The sequence below is a fragment of the Cryptomeria japonica genome, chromosome 1 (genome assembly GCF_030272615.1).
Source record: "Cryptomeria japonica chromosome 1, Sugi_1.0, whole genome shotgun sequence".
NCBI classification, from domain to species: Eukaryota; Viridiplantae; Streptophyta; class Pinopsida; order Cupressales; family Cupressaceae; genus Cryptomeria; species Cryptomeria japonica.
Genome location: NC_081405.1, coordinates 332,058,884 through 332,082,889, shown reverse-complemented (window position 1 = coordinate 332,082,889; position 24,006 = coordinate 332,058,884). Strand labels below are relative to the sequence as shown.

At 36.2% G+C, this 24,006-nt stretch overlaps 1 protein-coding gene across 2 annotated transcripts in view; it reads left to right on the top strand.

Annotated features, from left to right (window-relative positions):
- Positions 1-24,006, top strand: part of LOC131043577 (uncharacterized) — a 100,627-nt gene that overhangs the window by 58,124 nt on the left and 18,497 nt on the right. Inside the window, exons 4-6 of one of the 2 annotated variants that reach the window (XM_057976795.2) lie at positions 18,733-18,831; positions 19,150-19,236; positions 21,052-21,168. In XM_057976795.2, the coding sequence (XP_057832778.1) occupies positions 18,733-18,831; positions 19,150-19,236; positions 21,052-21,168 (303 nt within the window). The remainder of the gene's footprint in view (positions 1-18,732; positions 18,832-19,149; positions 19,237-21,051; positions 21,169-24,006) is intronic. The other variant, XM_057976796.2, reaches the window with a different exon arrangement.

The window sequence follows — 24,006 nt, the reverse complement described above, 5'->3', positions numbered from 1 at the left end:
GCATTATTGAGTGAATGTATATGCTCATACCAAATGAATATATATTTAGAATGTTGTTCCTTAAACATAATTATGAAATTCAATCCTCTTTTGCTAAGAGGGAGTGTTATGGATGTCGCCTCATTCGGATTGAAGCAAGCAATATACTATACACATATATATATATTTATCATAAATCACAAGCATATATATATTGAATGAAAGTAACATTAACATATTGCCGACTGCTTACGGCAGATCAATGACTATCATCATTGTATTATCCGATGACTATCGAAGTTGAAGTATTATTGTTAAGCCCGATACTATCGAGCACGGTGAATGATTCGGTACATAACTAATGACTAATGATGATGACTAATATATGTTGAAGAGTTATGGTTACGTAGCAAGGAAAGAAAAAAACTCAGCATATCTGCAATGAGCCTCTCACTGCTCTTTTATAACCTTTCTGAGAAACTCTTCACATTTAACCTTTCCGCTTCCCTCACATCATATTTCCCTTCCTTTTTAATTTAACTTTTAACTTGCGAGATAATAAAGTGGCCCACTTATAATTTCACAATGACATAAAAGTGGTCACTTAAAGGTATAGTAATTAAATAATTAAAACATGATTTTAATTATTAATTATATTTCTAGGCCATGTAAAAGGGGACATTACAGGATTAAAGGATCGCATCAAATATGAGATACACAAGCTCAATCCAACTTCTCTCTCCCAATACGTTATTATGGCAAGGTAGAGGAAAAGTCTTTAGACACTAGAAGACAAGCATTTAGTAGCATCAATGAGCTTTGTTAAGGAATTTAGATCATGTATATATAATATTTTATTGGATGCTGGTTTGGTTTTGAAGATTTCATTGAAAGGAAGTGTTTATATCCATGTTGAGCTACTTGCGTGCATGCTTAATATTTCCTTTTGCTGGTCGTAGTTCAAAATTTGTATGCATAAGATATTCCTTGAAGAGTCTTTTGAATGATAAAAAAAGAAACTGTGCATTAGAATAAAGGTGTATGCTGTGAATTGAAGGCTCGATAAAGTTTTCTTTGGAATGCGATTTTGTGAATTTGTGAAAGGTCTTTTTAAAGTGATTCATAATACTTTCTTTTATGAACTGCTTCCAAAGGAATTGAATTAAAACTAGTAGTAGCTTTATATTGGGCATATCGTGGAAGGAGATAAAAGATTGACCATCTAATACTGGTGTAACATTCTGATTCTTCAGTAATTGGACTGCTGATAAAGCAAATCATTGATATTTCTCTTTTTCTATGAGTGCCTTCATGACTCCGTTATTTGCTTGGTTAGCAACACGATAAAGACAATTCTTTGGTGATTGTATCTGGTCGAAAGCTTCTGGAAGGGAGACAACTGTATAAGAGTAATCTTTCCTTGTTGCAGAAATTTATCCTAGCATGTGACTTCTTGGTGCGGATTTCTTGGAATTATTGGATAGCATGGTGATGCTTTTGAGTTTGCAGGATTGCATGCTGTACAGTTTGTGGTTTTTTTGACTCCTTGTTGGCCATATTTTATGTTTCTCAGCGCAAGGAAGAATGTGTGGTGGTTATTCTTGAAGATGGAATTGCATTCATAGCACAGTGGTAGATTCTTGTGGAGTGGGACGTGAGGAATTTGAAGATTTTGTGAGTGTAAAAACGTACTCTGAGTTATATTAAATATTTGTTGAGGCATGCATCTTCATTGTGGCATCCTGTTGGATGGATTTCATTAGACAATTTCCATTTATGGCTGTGTGAGTATTACAAGACTGAGTGCTACTTCTCTAAGACGACAATCTCTAAATATGTGAGCTTTTTGAAGGCGAATGGAAAGATTGTCAATGGTATCAACTAGAAAGGAGCACCATTTCTTAATGTGCTGCCATGCAGAGTAGTTCTGGTGATTGTGTGAGGTTCTGCTAGTTGCAAGCCACTTTGTGTTTCGCGTTGAGTTCAGATATCGTTTCCTGAAGCTGACCATTACTTAGGAAAATTGTGGATTTTTGTTATAATAATATTGTTGACATATTTGGCAATTGATATATTTGAAAAATGAATTCAATATTCAAGCCACTCCATTGATGCGAAAGACCTATGTCACTTTGGTGTAAGGAATTCTGTAATGGAAGACAGTGGAGTTTGGTGTGGTAGTCCGCCGGCCAATTCACATTCCATCAAATTGGGAATTGATACGACATCCCATGTTGAAAAATGAGTTTCCTATCTACAATTATGATTCCTTCATTCTTTCTTGTTTAGGTTTCATTGTTGGTCGTAGAAGTGGTTTGCATTCTGAAGTTAAAGGGAATCACGGTTTGCTTTCGAGAGGATAAAGATATTCATTTTATTGGACTGCACAGTACCTATATTTCTGAACTTGATATATGAGCATCCAGTGCATTTAGGAGCAGATTCAGAATCAGGCAAGTGGGAGAAAGGAGAATTGTGGAGCCTGAGCAAAGCCACTACTTTCATTTTGCAGTTTCTTTTGGGTGCCATTTAATTTATTGAGTATTGGAGATTCATGTGGAATGCTGGTAGTGGCATGAGTATCCAAGCCAAATTGAGGGGGCCTTAATTTTCAGTATTTGTCATCTCCCAGGTGAGTGAAGGTGGAATTTCAGTCAAGGCTTAGTGTTGAGGGGCGATTGGTCCAGAGTATATCTAAAAGTGTGGAGCTTTGAGTTGGCTACTTGGGGATAATCTACTGCAGATTTGTGTATTACTATTTATAATTGTGACGTGGGATCAAGCAATACTAATGTCTTGACTTGGCCAGGTGTGGAAATTTATTGTGCCAATCTCAATATAAATCTGTCATTTAATATTGAGGTCAGCAATCGGGTCTTCCCTCTGCTATTTTCAGTTTTTAACAGCATTTCAAGTAATTTTGTTCTAATTATTATCAGTATTAAATCATTATTTTATACGGTGATAAATGTTTGCATGAGATTTGGGAATGATTATATACAAATCTTCAAACTGTTTGACAAAATTTCTAAGAAGGAAAAGTGAAAATTTGGGTTAAATCCAGAGGGGATTCTACAATGGTATAGCTGATTTTTCTGGGTGCAACAGTTCTTAAATTTCTGAGTGCAAATTTCTGATTTAATCCTTTTGAGTAATCATCTTCAACTGGGTGTTTACAATCAAAGTTTGAAGCATGGCATCAAAATATAGACAAAGGTTGGCCAAAGTTCTACACAAAGCTGGTAGAAATCTTGGCACAAAACATCAACCAAGAGATGTTGTCTTCAACACCTTGAATGGGTCAGATGGTTGTTTGTGCTTAGTGGAGTAGCCACCTTCAAATTCGTTGCAGCTAGCTCTTGTTGCTGTAGTGAACTCTTTAAGAAAACAAAGGTTGTTGAGGCATCCTGATAATGAGATCAAGTGGATGGTTACTTAATGCTTAAGTGGTATTATGAGAATTTTGGCACATGAAGTTCCCTATGATGATGATCTAATGAAGGAGGTATTGCACCCAGTTGTAGATAGTTTTCAAGACCTTGATGACATTAGAAGTGAGTAACCATACTGAAGATCTTTGCAGGTATCAGAGCAAGCAACCTTATGTTGGACTTGGAATTGCAAGATCTGGTCTACAATTGTTTCATCATTTTTTGGTCACGATTAGGAGAGAACATGATAAAGAAGTTCTTGCAGCCATGGAGACGATTATGGTCCTGTGTATAAATGAAAGTGATGTTATATCCCAACCTATCTCGTCTATGCTATTGGCTGTTTATAAACAAGAATGGGTTGCCTCTATTGCTGCTTATAAGTAGGTCAACAGTGTGAAGAAAAGCTGAAATCTTCCTTGTGTAAAGTGATGAAGGTGCGACAGATTTCCAGGATGTTTCCTTCGAGGTGCATGCATCTATACATGCTGAAGATGAGTGCAATGAAATTGCCCAAACAGTAGCTATGAATACATATGTAGAGCTATTTTATGAAATTGATACAAATGTGGGAATGGTAAATGTGCTTTCTGATTATGGATATGGAGAAAACTATAAAGATGATGGCTTCAAATCACCTAATAATAATTCTTTCTTTCATTTCAATGACATGGGAGGTCTTTGGTTTAACTTATAAACCAAATCAATGGAGAAAGGTTCTAATTTTTTTCTTACATCTTGCATTGAGGATGGCATTGAAGGAGCTAAATTTGATGGCCTAAAGCAAAATCTTGGTGACCTTGATGATTTGAGTTCTCAACTTTCTGTTGAACAGGAAAGGGAAGAGGCACATAAGATTTATGACAGCCTTGGAGACACAATTGGAAGGTATGAGATTAATTCTGACAGCAATTGATCATGATTGGAAAAGTTATTTCTTGGTAACAGCTGATAAAGAAGTGCAAGTTTTATGTAGAGTCGATGGCACAAATAAGCAAGTGGAAAGTTAAATTCACACCAAGAAATCAAAACAAGATTAACATTACCCTTGCTGTTTTGCAATCAATGGAAAACACTTTGGAAGGAATCAAGACGACATACTTGCACATAATCCATGACAAAGATATGGCTACTAAAATTGTAGATGAAGCAATAGATTTATACAAAGAAACAAAGTCTAAATTGAGAGAAGCAAAAAATCAGATTGTTGTCACTAATCATTTCAGGGAGTAGAAGAACAAAGGAAGGATTGAGGAGATCAAGGAGGTGATTAAGGAACTTGACAACATACAAGAGACTTATGATTTGGACCATTGTCCCAAAAGATCAAGTAATAGGAGTTGGGACCTGCTGAAATCTTGGTATGAGTTTGGAGTAAAGAATAATCTTCAGTTCATTGACAATCCTTTGTTTGAGGTTGATGCTGATGTAACTCATGATATTCCACTCTTTGAGTTAGATGAAGAAACTCTCTTTGATTCCAGTGATGAGATAGGAGTTGAGCACATGATTTGGGATCCCAATGCGTCTTCCATTAGTGTGGTGATGAGATAGGATTGGATTTGTGGGTTAGATTTCAGTGATGTTACTGCTGTCCACTTCCCAATCGATTTTCACGAATTGCAATTCATGGCATTCCCTCTTCAGACCAGCAGACAAGTATTGTATGGTTGAGTTTGGTAGGTAGAGGAGATAACTCTTCAGCTATGTCCATACCCATATCTCTTATGTTTCCTAAGGGATTATATAATGATTGCCACTGCCTTTGTTGTTCTACATTGATAGCATCAGTTTGTGATCAGATGGATTTTGAGCCATTGCTTGCATTATGGCAGCTAATAGTGAGAGATTCTTTAGGTACAATTCAGATTTTTGTCTCCACCATAGTGAGTAATGATTTCTATAAATGTTCCAGCGTATTGTTATACATGTCTCCAAGTAACACTATGATGATTGCAGTTTGTTGGAATTTCTCTCGTAACTCCTTGAGGGAATATGTTGAGATTTCTATTCTGTGGTGAATAGATGTATTTTGTCATTACCGAGGAATGAGTGTGATAGTGATATCTATTTTAGCCCCTTCGTGTATTTTAGTTTGAATTTAGACAATGTGTATTTCTTAGGATTCCAAGTGAGGTGGATGCAGTTTGGGTATGAGAGTCAGATTGTTATGATCAAAGTGGCACAGTGGCAGCGTGGTAACTCTTTTCAGAGACTCTTTGAATCCCAGGATCACATGGGATTGCAGTTTAGCAGCTTTTGGCGATGAGTTGGCTTATGATGGCTATTATGAGCTTACTCCTATGGTGTTTGAGTTCTTCAAAGGGCAATTTTTTGAGGAGTTGACAGAATTTGTGCAGTATTGGATTGCTCTTCCTACTAATGGTTTTTGGGATATCTCTTTTACAGGTGTTCAACAGGATTGTGTTTTGAGCAGAGGGTGTTACAGATCTCCTACGCTTACTTGGGACCCAACAATTTCTCTGATGGGTAGATTATATACAATGGATTGCTTCACAGTTTGACAAAGTCTGACAAAACTTTTGGGTTCAGTTGCATCAGTTTGAAGCAGGGGATATTTGTTGGAGCATTTTACAGGTTTATTTGGGATTGTGGTATTGGCATGCAAGTTCAGGATTGCTTGAGGGAAAGCAATCTTTGGGAAGGGAGGACTATAATGTCCCCTTTTACATGGCCCAAAAATATAATTAAATAATTAAAATTATGTTTTAATTATTTAATTACCAAAGCTTTAAGTGACCACATTAGTGTCAATGTGAAATTATAAGTTGGCCACTTTATTATTTCACAAGTTAAAAGTTTAAAATAAAAAAGAAGGTAAATATGATGAGAGAGGGAAGCGGAAAGGTTAAATGTGAAGAGTTGCTCAGAAGGGTTATAAAAGAGCAGTAAGAGGCTCATTGGAGATATGTTGAGTTTTATTCTTTCTTTGCTTGTAACCCTTGTGGTTCTAGAGTTGGGATTTGATCCAACTCAACCTCTCTAGGACGCAAACCCTCTTGGGAAGATTAGTTTTGGTGGTGAAACTATCCACCCTAGCTGATGTTGGTGGAGTCACATAGATTTTGCAACTGGATTCAATATATGAAGTTTTGGAGATGTGTTGAAGTATCTTTCAAAGACAAATTTGCAAAATAATAAGGTAAAATAATTTTTTTGGTATTCATCTTGAAATTCTTTACAATAAAAGGTGGTTTTGTAATATCATGGTATCCTTTGCAAGATTATATTAGTATCATTGTGAAGTTTTTGAGTATTGCTTTCAAAGAGGAAATTGGGCTATTTCATTGAAACTTCATAATTGTGTTGGTTGCCAAGTATCGCTGCTTTAAAATGTGGGCAAATATCTATAGGGGATATTACAAATCCCTTTAGAAAAGTTGATTAAATATTCCCTTGGAACATGCTTAACTCTCAAAGGTCTGAAATTTTGTTTGCCTTATTTGGTGCACTAGCTGAAGTAGTTCATTAGACTACCACCATAATGTGCCACGAGTTCCTCAAGGAAAATAGACCATGAGACAACACATACCTTTTTTTCTTTTAATCACATAACCAATGATAGCAAATGAATTGATCTAGTTCCAAATATAAGGATTCCATTGTAACTTTTTCTATTGACATGGAATTTGGTGAAGATCAAAGAATTAGTTGGATGTTGATCCAAAGTTAGATTTGAATCGAAGGAAAACGAAGATTCCTCTTTTCCTTTAGGTGACACATTTGCTTCCCAATTCTTGTGATGTGAATCCACCCTTAGAGAGTCTATAACATTCTTGAGAAAAGATGTTTGAAGATGTTAGATTACTGCCCATTGATATCTTCTTTCCAAGTTGCTCTTTTCAGCTCCTCTCTAGTCAAGCCCACTAAATTTGACTTGGAAGTCTTTACTGAAACAACTTCCTCCTTGACCTTGATGGTTACTACATGCAGAGTAGCTTCAAAATCTAGGGACGCCATCTCTTCTATTATTGGGTTTTCTTTGTCCAGAGACTTCTCTGGTGTGACTGGATTCCTTCCTTTGCACTCCTGTGATGATATTACCAAACTAATTTTGTACTAATTGATTTAAAAGAAATCCAAATTTGCTGAAACTTTGACTGTAACCTACTTGAGCCCAGTCCTTGCATTGGAGAAAAAACATCCAAAAAATTGGTGTTTTGTTGTCTTGGAAGTGAATTTTGGTAAAAATCTGTATTTCACGACTCTGTCAAAAACTCTTCAAATTTCCTCAAATCTTGAGTGTAGCTTCTTTAATGTGTACTTGATCACCCCTCTTGATTTTAGAAAAACAGTGGAATTATGAGAGAGAGATTTGCTTGACAACATTACCTCCTAAACCCAATAAATTTGCTCTTTTTTGCCTTAAAGGTTTCAAGAACATGCTTTACTAACACATGAATGGAATTACTTAGTGCAAGAGAAGAATATAAGAGAAAAGAAGATGCAAATACTTAATTAGAATGAACCACTTCGAGGGGGCAATCTCTGAGGCTTGCAATAAGAACAAAACTTTGATGCTCAACAATTATTCATTCTCGTATAGATATCATTGGGCAATATTATATTTCCATAATCCCAATGATGGTGATCTAACATACAATAAATATACTTGGGACTAATAAATGATGAAATAAGGATCCCAGAGTGTCCCTTGCTACCTTTTTTTGTACCCTGACTAGAGATACTTGGAATGATGCAACTTTACCTTCAAAAAGTAATCCCTCTCAAACAACACAACCTTTGCAAGGTACTTGAGGAAAACCAGATTGGTTACCTCTTCCTTTGAAGTGCTGAGGCAGGGATTAAATCCCAATACATCTAATGGGTTAAGGGCATAACAAGCAAGAATCTTCGATTTAATCCCTGCCTCAGCACTTCAAAGGAAGAGGTAACCAATCTGGTGTTCCTCAAGTACCTTGCAAAGGTTGTGTTGTTTGAGAGGGATTACTTTTTGAAGGTAAAGTTGCATCATTCCAAGTATCTCTAGTCAGGGTACAAAAAAAGGTAGCAAGGGACACTCTGGGATCTCTATATCACCTTGGGGAATATGCCAGTGAATCTTGATTTATAAGTGGTGACAACATATTCTTCAATTGCCACAAATATCGAAAACTTCCTTGGCAATGCTGTTGTCAATCGTTAGTGGTGGAGGCTATACACAATAAGGTTCCAAATACATTAATCTCATTACTGATTACTGCTATCTACATTTTTGTAATGGAAGAAGTATCTTATTTTACAAAGTGAGATGATTAAATGATCAAGAACTATGTAGGGCATAACCTTTTCCCTTCATCCAAGAAAGTACTACTAGCTTAGCTTCTGCTTCAATAAATGGATCTTAGCACAAGCTTGAGTTGCTAATTCATCTTTAAAACAATAAAATTTCTTTATACCTTATCTTTGTACCTTATTGATCAAATGCAAGGTAATGCAGTGAGGAGAGGCATGCAGTTCATTTATAAATGTCAACAAATGAATCATACTGAAATTTTTTTTTTGTACCGTATTGACCAGATGCAAGTTAACACAGTGAGGAGAGGCATGAAGTTCCAAGTCATTATTTTTTCCATAGAGGTGGAGAATTCCAAGTCATTGTTTTTTCCATTTCCAAGAGTCACCAAACAAGTGAAACAACAAAACTAATGATGACGGAGGATGATACTGTGACAAAGCCATAAGGATTCTCCGCCCAAATACATCTAGCTAGACATTAGTAGAAATATGCTAAATATATTAGTTTATATAAATAATGATCAGAAAAATTATATATTATAGGCTTCTGTAAGCTAGTCTAAGTTTTAGCCAATTGCGCTGGGCTCAAAAGCATGGGGCACATACAAGTATGAAAAAAATAGATACGATGAAGCCACATGGTTTGAGAATTTGTCTTCCATCTGGGCTTTATTAAAATAATATTAATATCTTCTATAATGGTCATCTTCTATTTTTAGCAGTCATCTTAGTTGTCGACTTATTTAGCTTTTTAGTCGACTTATTTAGCTTTTTAGTTGACTTATTTAGCTTTTTATTATTTAGCCTTTTAAGCTATATTTAGCTTTTTAAGCTTTTTAGCTTATTTGATTTCACTTTAATGACTAGTTCTATTTATAGAACATCGTCTTGTAACCTCTATATATACGTGTGTATATCGTTCAATGTTCCGATTATTGAATCATTCATTCAATTTATTTTTCATGGTATCAGAGCAGAGAATTAAATTTTTTTGAAATTTTTTTGTTATTCTAAAACTTTTCGAAAGGAATTTTTTAGAAAAAAATTCAAAAGTTTTTTTGAAGTGGTTTGCTTCCAGTTCGTGGATTTTTTGCTGCAAATCGTGTCATGTGTTTTTGCTCGATCTTGTTCATTCATGGCTGCCTAGGGTTTCTGCAATTTTCGACAAGGGTTTTGACCCTTCAGTTCAAGTCGAAATTTTTATTCTGGTTGCAGATTCTTGGTGGGTTTTTTAAGACTTCAACTGGGTCGTCGTCAGATTTTTCTGGGTGCATCATTTTCCGTGCCTTGATTTTTGAGCCGTCCGATCTGGATTTTGATTTCAGATTCTTGGAGGGTTTTTCGAGAGCTTTTTTGGGTTGGTCTCATATTTTTCTGGGTGCCTCGTTTTCCATGCTTCAAATTTTGTGCAAGCAAATTTGCCTTGGAATTAAAAAACAGTCTGCGATTTCTACTAATTTTGTGGACGTTGAGAATTTTGGTGTCTTTTGGGCGTTGTTTATGCTATACATCCGACCTAGGGTTTTGCTGATTTTTTTTATATTAAAAAAATCAGTTATTTTTAATTTTTTTGCATATTCCTATTTTTTTGGTTATTTTTCAAAAAAAAAAATTGACATTTCAGGTTTTCAGGAAATTTGGTTTTCTGGGTTTGTCAAAAAATCTTTTGGGTTTTCCAAAATTTGCGCATTGGGATTCGTGCCTCAAATTCCGTTCCAAGATTTTAGTTTTCTTTGTGCAGTTGATTCTATTTTGATTTTTTAATTAGATTCTTCTGTCTCTTGCCTTCACAAGGTTGACCTCGCTCAACCTCGGTTTCTGTGATGGCGTCTTTGACCAACATCATGTTGGAACATAGTCAGAAGTTCAGTGGCCTCAACTACAATACCTGGAAACAACGCATGTTATCGATATTTGAATATCAATGCCTTGATCAGATTGTTCTTGGCAAGGTTCCTCGTCCTACAACAGCAGGTGAAGATCAAGACAAACATGATACGAAGAATCGAGAGACTGTCATGTTTATCAAACTCGCAGTCACAGATGATCAACTCCCTCAGGTGCCTTCAGGTAAAACAACTAAAGAGATCTAGGATCTTTTGAAGGATCTGTTGACGTGTTTTTTATGACAACGTCTAACACCGAATAAAGTTGCCTAACGGTCACTTCACTCTCTCTTGATCAAAGTACGATTGCATGCTAAGATTGCAAAAGTTCAAACAATTGACTCCAAGGTTCCTTCAATCCGTGGACGTGACTCAGTTGGCTGATGTGATTGCTGGTAATCCAAGGGGCCTTACGTGTGCACCGTTCTTTCACTTCTTTGCTGTGGCTGGAACTCCATCATTGGATATGGCAATTTTGCGATGCTATTGCTTCGAATGGACTAAAATGAACTAAAAGTAAAGGGGAAAGGGTTAGAAGGATCTAAATCTACTCTTGAGGGCAGTGATAACAATGAATAGTGCTCTGGTGGACAAATTTCAAATAAACCAAGCTCTGCTTCGCCAAGTTCAACTACAACTCCGCAAGAACCGGTGCAATCTTCTGAGGATATTGAAGGATTTTCAAATCGAGAATGTACATTTGAATACCCAAAATGGCGCAATCCAAACGACTGTCCACAACCGAACTTAGCACAAGTTTAGTGGCTCAGGCTAAGTTTACACTGCAACTTACAATCAGCAAGATACAAAAAGTATGAACCATGGAAATTCATCATACACCATTACATTCTCCATTGAAATCAAAGCACTTTACTACTTCTAATCTAAGTGAGGAAGGTGAAACCATGCAAGTTTTGAAAAAATAACTCAAGTGGACACCATCAGAGAACAATGTTTCACTATTATTTTCTCAAAAACTTATCGCAACAATTTCATACAAAGCTCCCTCCTTTACAAATGAGGGGGGCCATCCCTTATATAGGCTTCAAGCCTTGGCTACATGCAAAACCCTTATTAGGGTTTTCCCTAAAAGATTCTCCACTCAAGATGCAACAAGGTGGGAATCTCCAATTAATAACCCATCATGCCCATATACAATTAATTCAAAAGTACCCAAAATAGCATCCATTGCGCATTAAATGCACCACCTCCTTCAAATTTGCCCAACATGTGTTGAATATTCATCCATGCAAAAATCACCCCATTATGTCATAAATGCTCCATCATTTCCAAATGCGGCGACTGCATGCAAAAGGAATCTACCATAAATTCAACATGCAATGACCAGGTTGCCATTTGGTCAAATATTTCGGCAATGAATGCGCCACCATACTGCCATGCGTTCAATAGATCCTTGCCATGCAAATGGACTCTGTTGTCGTATATCTGCTTCTGCACATCTAGAATTGTTGGAGAGGGAAAATTTGATTCAGGAAGAATTTTCTTGAAGTCTCCTCAACTTTCCTTGCTTGAAGAAGGTTTTTCATCAATTCTGCACATTTCCTATTTTTTAGGAAAATTTCCAAATTAGGGTTCCACGGTCCAGGAGAGAGAAAATTCTCCTACGAATCCAAATCTGCAAAACTTTTGAAATTTGGATGTGATTTGATGCCCGAGAATTGATTTTTCAAATTTTTCCTTGGAGGGGAAATTTCTTGTTCGGTTCATCCCTGATTCCTTCCTTGCCTTAGAAATTTTATGTTCAATTCATCCTTGGGTGTATTTCTTCCTTGCTTGGAATTTTGTCCCGAAGGAAGGAATTTCCAATACTTAGCCAAATTTTCATCTTTCCTGGAATTCTGTCCCGAAGGAAGGAATTTCCAACACTTAGTCAATTTTTCATCTTTCCTGGAATTATGTCCTGAAGGAAGGAATTTCCATTACTTTGTGAATTGTCCATGTCTCCTTTTCAACATCCCTATTTTTAGGGATCCTCCTAAAATTTAGGAGTTAGTTCATTGGATGGAGAATTCTGCCACGATTCTGAATCTATGAAATTTTCTCCACCCTGTCGAGATTCGGTGTCTAAAAATAGCAAATTCAAAAATTTGCCCAAGGGGAATTTTTTTTTTTAATTCCTCGACTCCTTGGATTCCATGCCTTAGGGAAAATTTCAAATTTTTTGCTTGAGTGAAATTTTTTACCATGCCAAGGATTCATGAATTTTCCTTCTGTGAATGGCTTTCTCAATTCAGCGCCCCAGCCTAGACCTAGGCGCATTTTCAACATGTCCATGGAGAGGTGGAATTTTCCACTTGTGAATGCATTTCTGGTTTTGGCGCCCCAGCCCTGACCTAGGCGCATTTTGGAGATGTCCATGGAGAGGTGGAATTTTCCACTTGTGAATGCATTTCTCAATTCAGCGCCCCAGCCCTGACCTGGGCGCATTTTGGAGGTGTCCATGGAGAGGTGGAATTTTCCACTTGTGAATGCATTTCTGGTTTTGGCGCCCCAGCCCTGACTTGGGCGCATTTTCAACATGTCCATGGAGAGGTGGATTTTTCCACTTGTTCCATGCTCTTCGTCAGGATATAGATATAAAATATAACATTTAAGTATAAGTGATGCCACTTATACTTTAAGTTATATTTCATATATATTGTCAGGATGTTTGAGAGTGGTTTCAGGTCCATAGGAATCATAATGCAAATTCTGGATTTTGGAAGATCTTCCAAATTTCTAGACTTAGTCAAATTTCAGGCCATTTTTGGATCAGGATGACATTGGTGGATTGATGTGAATTTCTGGACTTGGATGATTTTGCATGCTTTCCTCTTCTGGAATAGGAGTTCCAAACTTAACCATTTTTTGACCCAAATTGTCCGCCTTTTGACTCTTTTGGATTTAGAAATGGTCTTCAGGAACGTTCAATCTTCAGCGTCTTCAGAGATATTCAACCTTCAGTGTTTTCCTATGAAGATCCTGCCAAAAATAGATTTTCCCAAATAGTAAGTGTTTCAAAATGTCAAGGTTTGAGCAAAATAGGTCAGAAAAGCACTTACTAAAAATAGAAACTTACTAAAAATAGAACTTACTAAAAATAGTAAGTTTGATTTTTGGCCAAATGGCGACATTCTGGGACTTGGAAAAATCCCTAAAAAATAGGGACTTTCTAAAAATAGAAAGTTGCTCCATTTGGGCTCAAATTTCACTGGGAGGTCTCTTGAAGGGTCCTGATTCCAGTCGTATGCTTAGTTTTCCCGAAACCCTAACAGGAACCCCTAAAATCTAGGACAAAAGGCAAAAACCCTAAATTTCACAAAACGAGTCCTAGACTTAGCCGAATTCGCTCAAACAAAAAGTAGACTTGATCAATCTGACCCCCGAACACTTGCAAAGCAGAGAGATTGCAGAGATTGATGCGAAAAGACCCAAAAAACAAAGCCAAAAGATCGACAGGGCCTAAAAAGAAGGGGGTCCCCATTTGCAATGGGGTGATGTGTGAAAATGTCACAACAGGATTTTCATGAAACGTCCAACAAGAGCTGAGCTTTCTTTCTAAAGAATATGTTTTTTACTATCATGATAGATGAGAAGTCTTCTATCCAAGCACATCTCATGAAGATCAAGGAGATCCGTGACCAGTTGGAAGCTATAGGTCGAACCATGGTGGAAGAGGATATGGTAGTGATCACATTGAAAGGCCTTCCCAGATCGTACGAGCATTTCATTGATACTCTCAATATCTCATCTACTAGTGTTGATTTGAAGTTTCCTGATCTCTGCAACAAGCTTCTACAACAGGATCGATGGAAGTAGCAGTTTGGAAGCAACGCTAGTTCGTCCACTGAACAGGCCTTCACAGCTACAGTTTTGGATAAGAACAAGGGTAAAGGTCAGTTCTTCCAGCAGAAGGGGCAAGGTCAATATTCTCCATCTTCAAAGAAGAAAAGTGTACAATGTAACTATTGTCACTAGTTTGGCCATATGGTGAACGAATGCAGGAAATTGTTGGCATCTGTGTAATCTAGGCTGGAGAGAAGGAGTTAGCCTTCTATGCTTTGTGATAAGCGAATTTCCTGTTTGGTTGGTTTTCACATTTTTTTTTCCTCAAAAATTGTTCGCAAGGTTTCAAAATGTTTCCTTAAAAATTATTATCTATCATCCGCAAAGCTTGTGTGGGATTTCTAGGTTTTCATAATTTTTTCTTCAAAAATTGTTTGCTGGTTTTTATGATTTTTTCCTCAAAAATCATCTGTAATATGCGAAGTTCATGTGGGATTTGTGATTTGCGAAGTTATCTAGTTTTGATCGATTTTTCTCCTAAAAATTATGCTTTGTTGCAGTCAGTTTTGGGTCGCACTGTCAGAGCGAACATCTGCAACCCTGGTATCTTGCAGTCTGTTTAGGAGTTGCTGGAGCAAACAGTGCTCAGTACTCTTCTGCAAAAGGGTTTGCTGATTTTTTCCTCAAAATCATGGTTTCAGGTTTCAGTAATTTGTGTGTGCCAGATCTCTAATTTGCGTGTGAAGGCTACGTTAGATTGGATGACTTTTGGTACTCTTGGTCATTTATATTCTACAGATCCTGGGAGGGTCTCTATAGCAGTAGAGTGTTCTTTGCATTTGTGGTCGTAACACCTGCAGTGTCTTCTGTAGGGTATTGAGTACGATGACCATTAGTGAGGGTGTTAAAATAATATTAATATTTTCTATAATGGTCATCTTCTATTTTTAGCAATCATCTTAGTTGTCGACTTATTTAGCTATTTAACTTTTTATTATTTAGCCTTTTAAGCCATATTTATCTTTTTAGCTTATTTGATTTCACTTTAACGACTAGTTCTATTTATAGAACATTGTCTTGTAACCTCTATATATACGTGTGTATATCGTTCAATGTAATTATCCGATTATTGAATCATTCATTCAATTTATTTTTCAGGCTCATGCTTATGAACAATATTAAAACAAGTTTTCAGCCAATTATAGAGTTTTAGCCTTCCCCATAGTATAGATACCATTTAGCCTAATCTATTTTCTCCACTTTAGTTCATTTCTACATATACACTTTATATGTATTGCCAAAATCAATGCAGCTAGCAAATTTATCAAAGGCATAATTTGTTATTTTGTGAACAAGAACTTTCCTTTAGATAGCTCAGTATAAAAACAATACCCTTCATCTGCTTGATTGAACCCCATGAATTTTGCATAGTCTCCTTATTTGCTTGGTTAAGAGGTTCAAGTTAGTAGATGCAGTTGTGTGATAATCACCAAGTATTCCTTTCCTACAACTCTTGTAAAATTGTAGGTTTTTTTTTTTCCTGGTTGGCAATAATTTGATTTTATTAATAAAAGTCTTCAACTTACAGAGCTTCCAAAAATACCATTCATAACAGCAAAAACTACCCTTACAGCCATTTCGCGTCAACCAAAAACCCCCCAGAAAACATCCAAACTGTCTACAAAACGAGCTCGACTCTACTCGATAACATACAGATACACATATACCAAGAGCTGTAAAACTACCAGTTTATAGGTTCAAAAAACAGAGTTACGTCAAAGCTATGAACACACACAACAGACACAAAAAGTACATTCAGGCGGAGCCATCGCACAACTTTGGGTGAGTTCCCTTTGCCACAGTCTTCCTCTTTCTTGGACGTAACTTGTATCCCACCTCCCGCCTAGCCACCTCCATTGCCTCCCTTAGCTCCTCTTCCACATGCATCAACTCCACGAAGGTCTTTAGAGCCTCCCACCCATGCTGCGCCAATGCTCGGAATTTCTCTTTTAGTTCGCCCTCCTGCCATCTCACAAATGGCAATTTATCTGTAGGAGTATCCCCATTACCACCATCAGACACATCAAAACCATCTCCAGGCACCGCCCATTCAAAGATGGAGTCCATCCCTAACAAATAATACTTCGGAACCAAAGCCTTCATAACCATTTTCATAGCTTCCACCGAGACTGCAAATTCTAGACCCCATGCTGCCATTAACGAATATACATCCATATTCGTCCTATATTAGTGGCTAATATGATTAATTCTCTTCCCCATAACCAATTTCACAGCATCAAACAACCTCTTGTCCTTATACCGAAAGAGGCCCTTCAATCTTCTGTGAGATACTCGCTCGACGAAAGGAACCAACCCCCTCTCTGTTTTAAATGTAAAACTTGCCTCCATCACCTTCGCTTCTACAGTACACCACCTTTGCTCCAACACTCAACCCACTTCGCAACCCACTCTGCAACTAGACTCTGTGAAAATGAGAATGGGAAGCTGATAGAAATACAAATTGCATGCCTCAAAAAAATCACACCTAAAAATCCAAAGCATTCATTAGAGGGCCGCCGTTTCAAGAGCCATCCGCCAACCCACGCCATCAAAAACCCTGCTCATTAATGCTAATTCATTAATGCATTGTCCTTGCCAGGATACAAATATTCTAATCCTACTATGGCAGCATTTAATCCACCACACTTCATCCAGTTAGCACGTTTGCCACCTTCCTTCTCCGTACTTGCCATTATTTAGAATCTGCACGACTACTTAAAAATCATCTTCCACATCATCTTTTGCTAGATTTCGAAAATCTTCAAAACGTGTTGCTTTTTCCAATTCAAATGACGTGGCCCATTTCGACAACACATCCGCCACCTCATTCCTTGTCCGACGAACATGCGAGATTTTGAAGTCATCAAAAAAATTTAAATCATGTTTCATCTTTTTAACAAAATTATCTAGAATCCAAGCCTGTGTCTCCCCTTTGATTAACACATTGATTATAATTAAAGAATCTCCTTCCAAATACAGTTTAGAGAAACCAAGTTTTAGGCTCCATTCAATCGCCATTAGAGCTGCCTGAGCCTCTGCCTCATTATTTGTCCCCCATATCCAGCTTTTGAGCAACCAATGCTAATATATTTCCTTTCCAATCTCTAAACACTACCCCTGCCCCAAATACACCCGGATTGCCTTTAGAAGCTCCATTGAAGTTCGCCTTAACCCATCCTTCGTCCGGGGGTGCCCACTGTATCATATTTTGTGCCATAGGAGGGCAAGAAGACAGATCATCCCGTCTAGGCTCAATAACGGGCCAAAACTGTAGTTTATTTTATCGATTATGTAAACAAGAAATTCAGGGAGTGGCAGTTTAAATACAAGTGAAGGTTGATGCTCCCATTAATACTGATTTGTTTATGTACTGTTAAATCCATGTATCCTCAATTTTCTGAACCTGCTGCATCCACATTGAATTGGCATCAGAGCCACTCTCTCTTAGATTGTTGATAAGGATATCTCCGTTGGGCTGTGTTTTAGAATATGATTTAGGATTTTGACTATAAAGATTCCTAACTTTCTCCTAACTTCGTCAGTTATTTACAAATTTGACAACCTTAACATTACTTAAAAATGACAGTGAACTTACTATCATTTTCTTTGTATGGAACCAATTAGAGATGGGTGGATTTGGGTTGGGTATGCCTTAGAAACTTTGTGCATGCATCACAGACGTATTTCACTTGTTTTTAATGACCGTTTTTGCTAATCCAAGTACATTTTATATGGATTGTGTTCTATTATGAGGTATTTATTGGATTTTATTTTTAAAAATTCCAAGTCACTGTGTTAAAACAAATCAAAGTTTATATTTAACCCACTGTGCTACAACGCATTTATTTAAACATATCAGAAAAAATGAACCCTGAAATGTATGCATGGTTTGGATGAATTTCTCTTAAAACATTTACATGTTATGGCACAAAAATGCTGGTCAAGCAATATTTAATAATTACTGGTGGAATTTTTTTCTGCAGTTATTCATATTTTTTGCTAGAGATTTGTTACCATTGTGAAACTGGATGCTTAAATGAACACATAGTTTAGATGAACTTTTCCTTAAAAACAAATAATTCACTTGTTATGGCACAAAAGTGCAGTTTGCTAGTTATTTTTTATGCCCAGAGATTAGAAACGATTTTCAGCAAGATAGAAGATTGATTAAACGTTTACTAGTGTATATGATCCAGGAAGAAAGAGCCCTTTCTCTTTCCCAGACCCTCGAATAATTCAGGCATGAGGTTATTTCTGTTGGATGAAAAATGTTTTGGGCCTTATATTGAAGGACTCATTGCATACCTTTTTTTATGGTAATTATGTTGCAGTTAGGAGGTGGGTACCTGTTTGGGCTGCCTATTGGATTTATTGCAGATTCCGTTGGATCTATTCTTGGTGCAATAGCAGCATTCCTTATTGGTAAAATGGTCAGTAGCTGATTAATGCTATATAAATTTGGAGTTTTCCCTTAAAATGTTTCATATATGTATCTATCAACTTTTACTTATATTTTTGGAATAATTATTCTCATTCTAGTGATTACCATAAGAAATCAAAATGAGTTTTTAGCATTTGAATTGCCCTTGGTACCATAAACAGTAGGTAAGTAGCTAATTTCTTGGTTTGGAAGCTATTTTCTGTCATGGCAGTGAACAATATTTTATTGTTTCAAAAAACAATCAATTTTCATTTTGAATATCACATGTTGTGCAAAATAGTTTTCTTATCCTTGATATTGATTGTAGGTTGGAAGGCAACATGTGATGTCTGTGTTGAAGGACTATCCAAAATTACAAGCTATAGATACAGCCATTCGGAGATCAGGATTTAAGGTCTTTCCATATCCTTTAATTATTAAATATGCTTGCATGAAATCTGAATGTCTTAATGTCTTTGTATACTTTTGATAATCTCCTCTCATTTCCCAGGCTCAGGTACACATCTGGCAAGACATACTCTGGTTTTGTTGGCTGATTGATTGTTACAAGCTGCTTATATGCGCTTGCTATTGTTTGGTTGCATGTGAAATCTCTTTGAAACATCTTTGCTTGAACACTGGTTTATGTACCCTTTTTGTAGGTGGGATGATCTGGAGGTGTTTCCTTAGGCCAAACAGGGGCATAAAATGCAAGTTCCTGTTAACTTATATATCTGGTGATGCTCTTGATGAGATTCATTAATGTTACATGGTTCTACTGACCTTGTAACATGTGCTGTTTTTGTTTAATGTGTTTTTAATGAATTTGTTTTGTTAATGGTAACATATCAGTCAAATCTTCCTTTTATGTAGATTGCACATAATGAAGTCCAGAATAAGTTTGTAGCCCTGTTGAACACGTGAAAAGAGAAATTTTAGAAGTTGCTTGAAGTTGAGCATGCCCGTCAGTTGGGAAACTCTATGGTACAGGTTTTAGGGCTTAGGAAGACATGTCTTTCATATGTCTGATAGTTTAACAAGATTAGAATTCCTGATAAATCATTTGATGACTCATTTTAATCCTGAGGTTGTGATTGTACATGAATCATAAAGGATATCATGGAATTAAATTTGTCATAAATCTATGATTCAAAGCATGATATTAATAATTTTTGGCTTAAGCTTCTTGGTTAATCCCTAGACTTGACTTTTTATGTCCAAGTGATGTTGCCGTATCTGTTACAGCTTGAGCCAGACAAAATCAGCTTGCTTTACCTGTGATGAAGATAGTGACTCTAATGCTCTTCAGGCCAGATTGGTCTTTAAGACCTATCAATTTGAGTAGACAATGCAGTTTGTAGTGTCCCCTTTTTGGGATATTCCTGATTTTTGCCATAACACAATAATATTTACTCAAAACTGATAAAATAGTTTTATCAAAGATTAAGAATTTATGATAATATTTAGAACAATAAATCATGGCGCGATACCCAAAGTTGATTAAATTGTGAATTCTCCAGAAATACTTTGCAAATCTGCTAAACTAGAGGGTTTCATCCCTAACTCAACAGTGATAATACCAAGGCTTTTGTCCTTAGCTTGCCAAAGAGCATGAAAGGATTGCCATCCTTTCAACTCTTTAGTCCACCTTGGAGGGTTTTTGTCCTCCTTGACCAAGATTTGGATCCAAACTCAGTAATAGCATGAAAGAGTTTTCATCCTTCCAACTCTGTGAGCTCAGAAGGGATTTCGTCCTTCTGATTGGCAAATACTACGTAGAATTCATAAGGGTTTTAATGTTTTAGTTTGCCAATTTATTTCCTAGAAGGTTTTTGTTACTATTGTCTGAGCTTTGAAACATCTCATAGTTCTTGTTTACTGGCAGTTTTCTCCAATCAAGCTATGTTTGTGAAGTGTATTTAGGAGAATATTTTATGTTGCATATACCAATGGTATTTATTATCGGACAGCTAATTACATTTAATTATGTTTCGATTTTGTTACACATACATTTATGAGCCAATCAAATTATTCAATATGGTTTGACTTTGTAAAAAAATTGTGCCTCCTATGTGTTATATTAGATAAAGGTTAATGTGACTTTTCAATCGCTTTCCCAGCTCCTTTCACTTGCTTTTTATTTAAAGCTTTTGTGTTACATGTTTTTTACTCATAAACTTCTGGAATCCAAGGAATAGATGTAAATATTTTTATCTTATTTCTTTTGCAGATTGTTTTCCTTCTTCGACTTGCACCACTGGTTCCATTCAACATTGTAAACTACCTTCTTTCTGTAACACCTATCAGTATTCAAGACTACATATTAGCTTCTTGGATGGGTATGGTGGTAAGTGATGATGTCTATTATTATAATTTTTTGCCTTAGATTAACACAATTACTGAGCTATTTTTTCCATGCTTAATTTTGTTATTTGTCACGTGACTTGTTTGTCTCTTGTTCTGTTTTTATTTAAGAATATGTACTTAATATTTTGAACTTAACATTTTCCTTTTGTAGTGCCAAAAGACCATTATAATGATGATTAAAACTAGCAAGCTAGCACTATTTGCCAAAAAATTGTCGTCTTCATATTAAAAGATACTAATTATCACATGGGCATACATTCTAGCATGTTAATTGAAAATGGAAAATATTCATCTGTCATGTATGATATAAGATGTTTTGAATTGCTGGGCGTGTGATGGTGATCAATGTCAGCAAGTTGCAGCATTTACAAAATAAATAATGCTATTTAAAAATATATACTGAATGGCACATGGGTATATGTTGTGGCTTGTTATCCAAAACTGATGTCATATGGGATGTGTTGTGGCATGTTATCCAAAACTGTAAAATATTAACCTGTCATTGATGATGTTTAATGGTTTTATCTTTATGGCTAGATGTTTCTGATGCATGCATATTTCAATAATTTATCTAACATACAAAAATATTCCATTTTTTCTGATATTGTTTGATTGCATATAGGGATTGGCTCTCTGTTTCACTTCACCTACTTATAGCAGGCATTAGTTGGAGAAATGGCTTTGCTAACAGAAAAAAAACAAAAAACATATTTGCAGCAAAAGAAAAATCAAATAATGGTGATCAATGTCAGCAAGTTGCAGCATTTACAAAATAAACACTGTTATTTAAAAATATATACTGAATGGCACATGGGTATATGTTGTGGCTTGTTATCCAAAACTGATGTCATATGGGATGTGTTGTGGCATGTTATCCAAAACTGTAAAATATTAACCTGTCATTGATGATGTTTAATGGTTTTATCTTTATGGCTAGATGTTTCTGATGCATGCATATTTCAGTAATTTATCTAACATACAAAAATATTCCATTTTTTCTGATATTGTTTGATTGCATATAGGGATTGGCTCTCTGTTTCACTTCACCTACTTATAGCAGGCATTAGTTCGAGAAGTGGCTTTGCTAACAGAAAAAAAAACAAAAAAAAAATTTGCAGCAAAAGAAAAATCAAATAACTATTGTAGAAAATAAGAACCTTGAGGGTTAATAGTAGCTTTCATTAAAAGAGCACCTCATGCACGGGTTAATGTACCTGTCATTGAAGGAGTCAGAAGGCATGTGCAAGATCATCATGCAAATTGGATCAGTCCTCAGCAAACTAGAAGACTGGATAAGATAATTGGACCTCCATATGGGGAAACATGGATAAAATGGTAGGACCAAGAGGTCATCTTACAATATTGTTTGCCACTAAATGAATCTAGGAAACTGACTTTAAAGGAGGGTCATGTTCCCAAACAGAGCTGGGCTCTTCCTCAAGAATTGGACAATTGAATTTAACCCAATGTGTTAGGATTTTTTTCTTTACCATATGAAGTTTGGAAGGCCACAAATTTGAGACCCAGAAGAAGTAAAGTAAAAGAATACATTTTATCATCTGATCATACTGCATGACTGAGCATGACTAGTTGATTATGAAAATATGACAAGTTTTCTCACATTTTTTTTAAAGGAGGAACAAGGACATCTTGTAATAGCATCAATAGTGTTTGCAAGAACCCATTTGGTTGGCCCTATGTTTGCACAATATCATGGATATCTCTTTGAAGCAATGGCAATGTTGACACATATTAAGATGAGGATTAGAAGCATGACACACATCTATAACCTTAAATGCAATGTTCTTTTCTTAAATTAATTCATACCTTGTTTGGTTCCTCTTAGTTATTCTTTCATTTTGTAACTGGGCCAATCAGAGAGTTTCGAAAATGCTTCTCTTTTCTATGTATGATATTAGACTTTAACCTTTAAGAGAAGAAGAATTATCTTGATCATGTTAGTTAAAGGATTCTGATCATTTATCAAGTCGACTCTAATGAAGTCTGCATTTACTATAGGTGGGTATGTGTTGTGTTATGTAACTTCATGTATTCATTTTGTATAAACTGTTTGGGCTATGCTATTTTTTCCTTGTTAGGGCATCCAGGTAATGGGTTAGCGGGGAAAATGGGGGCTTCATCTAATCTGCCTGAATTGCTGGAATGACTATTGCAGAAATAAGGTGATCAAATCAGTTACAAGCTTCATCTTGCCTAGCCTTCTGGTAACTGAAATAATGGTAGAGCCTAGGGGTACTTATACAATCCTCTCACCTTGTCCAGAAGAATATGTGCAGTCAAGGTTGTGACCCAAGAGCATGCTGAATGGGGAAAGTTACAAAACACTATTAAATTCATATGGCACCTTGTGAGGTCGTCTTATTGCATTATATTTGACAAGTCAAGTTCACAATCATGGAATTATTGGAATCATTATGAGCTCTTGATTTTGTGTGCGAGGAGGCAAGGCTTGCATGTAGATTATTTTCAGAACCTTGTGTAAGGCAACCATCAAGTATACATGATATAGTGTCCGCTACTAATTGGGAGGATGCAGTTTGAGATCTCAATTCTATTTGAATATTTTGTAAGGCAGGCATTTATGACTTATATTATGATTGGTCTACGATATTCTAACTTGTCTATTTTCTCAAGGATACAATGAAGAGTTTTGGTGTCACTTTATCCATTGCTTGTTCTTCTTCAATTTCCTTCTCCCCACTCCAAGAGCTGCAACTACTCAGACATCCCTTGATATACATTAATTATCATTCCTTTTTATTACATTACTTAATTCTTCCATAAGGTTGGAATCACA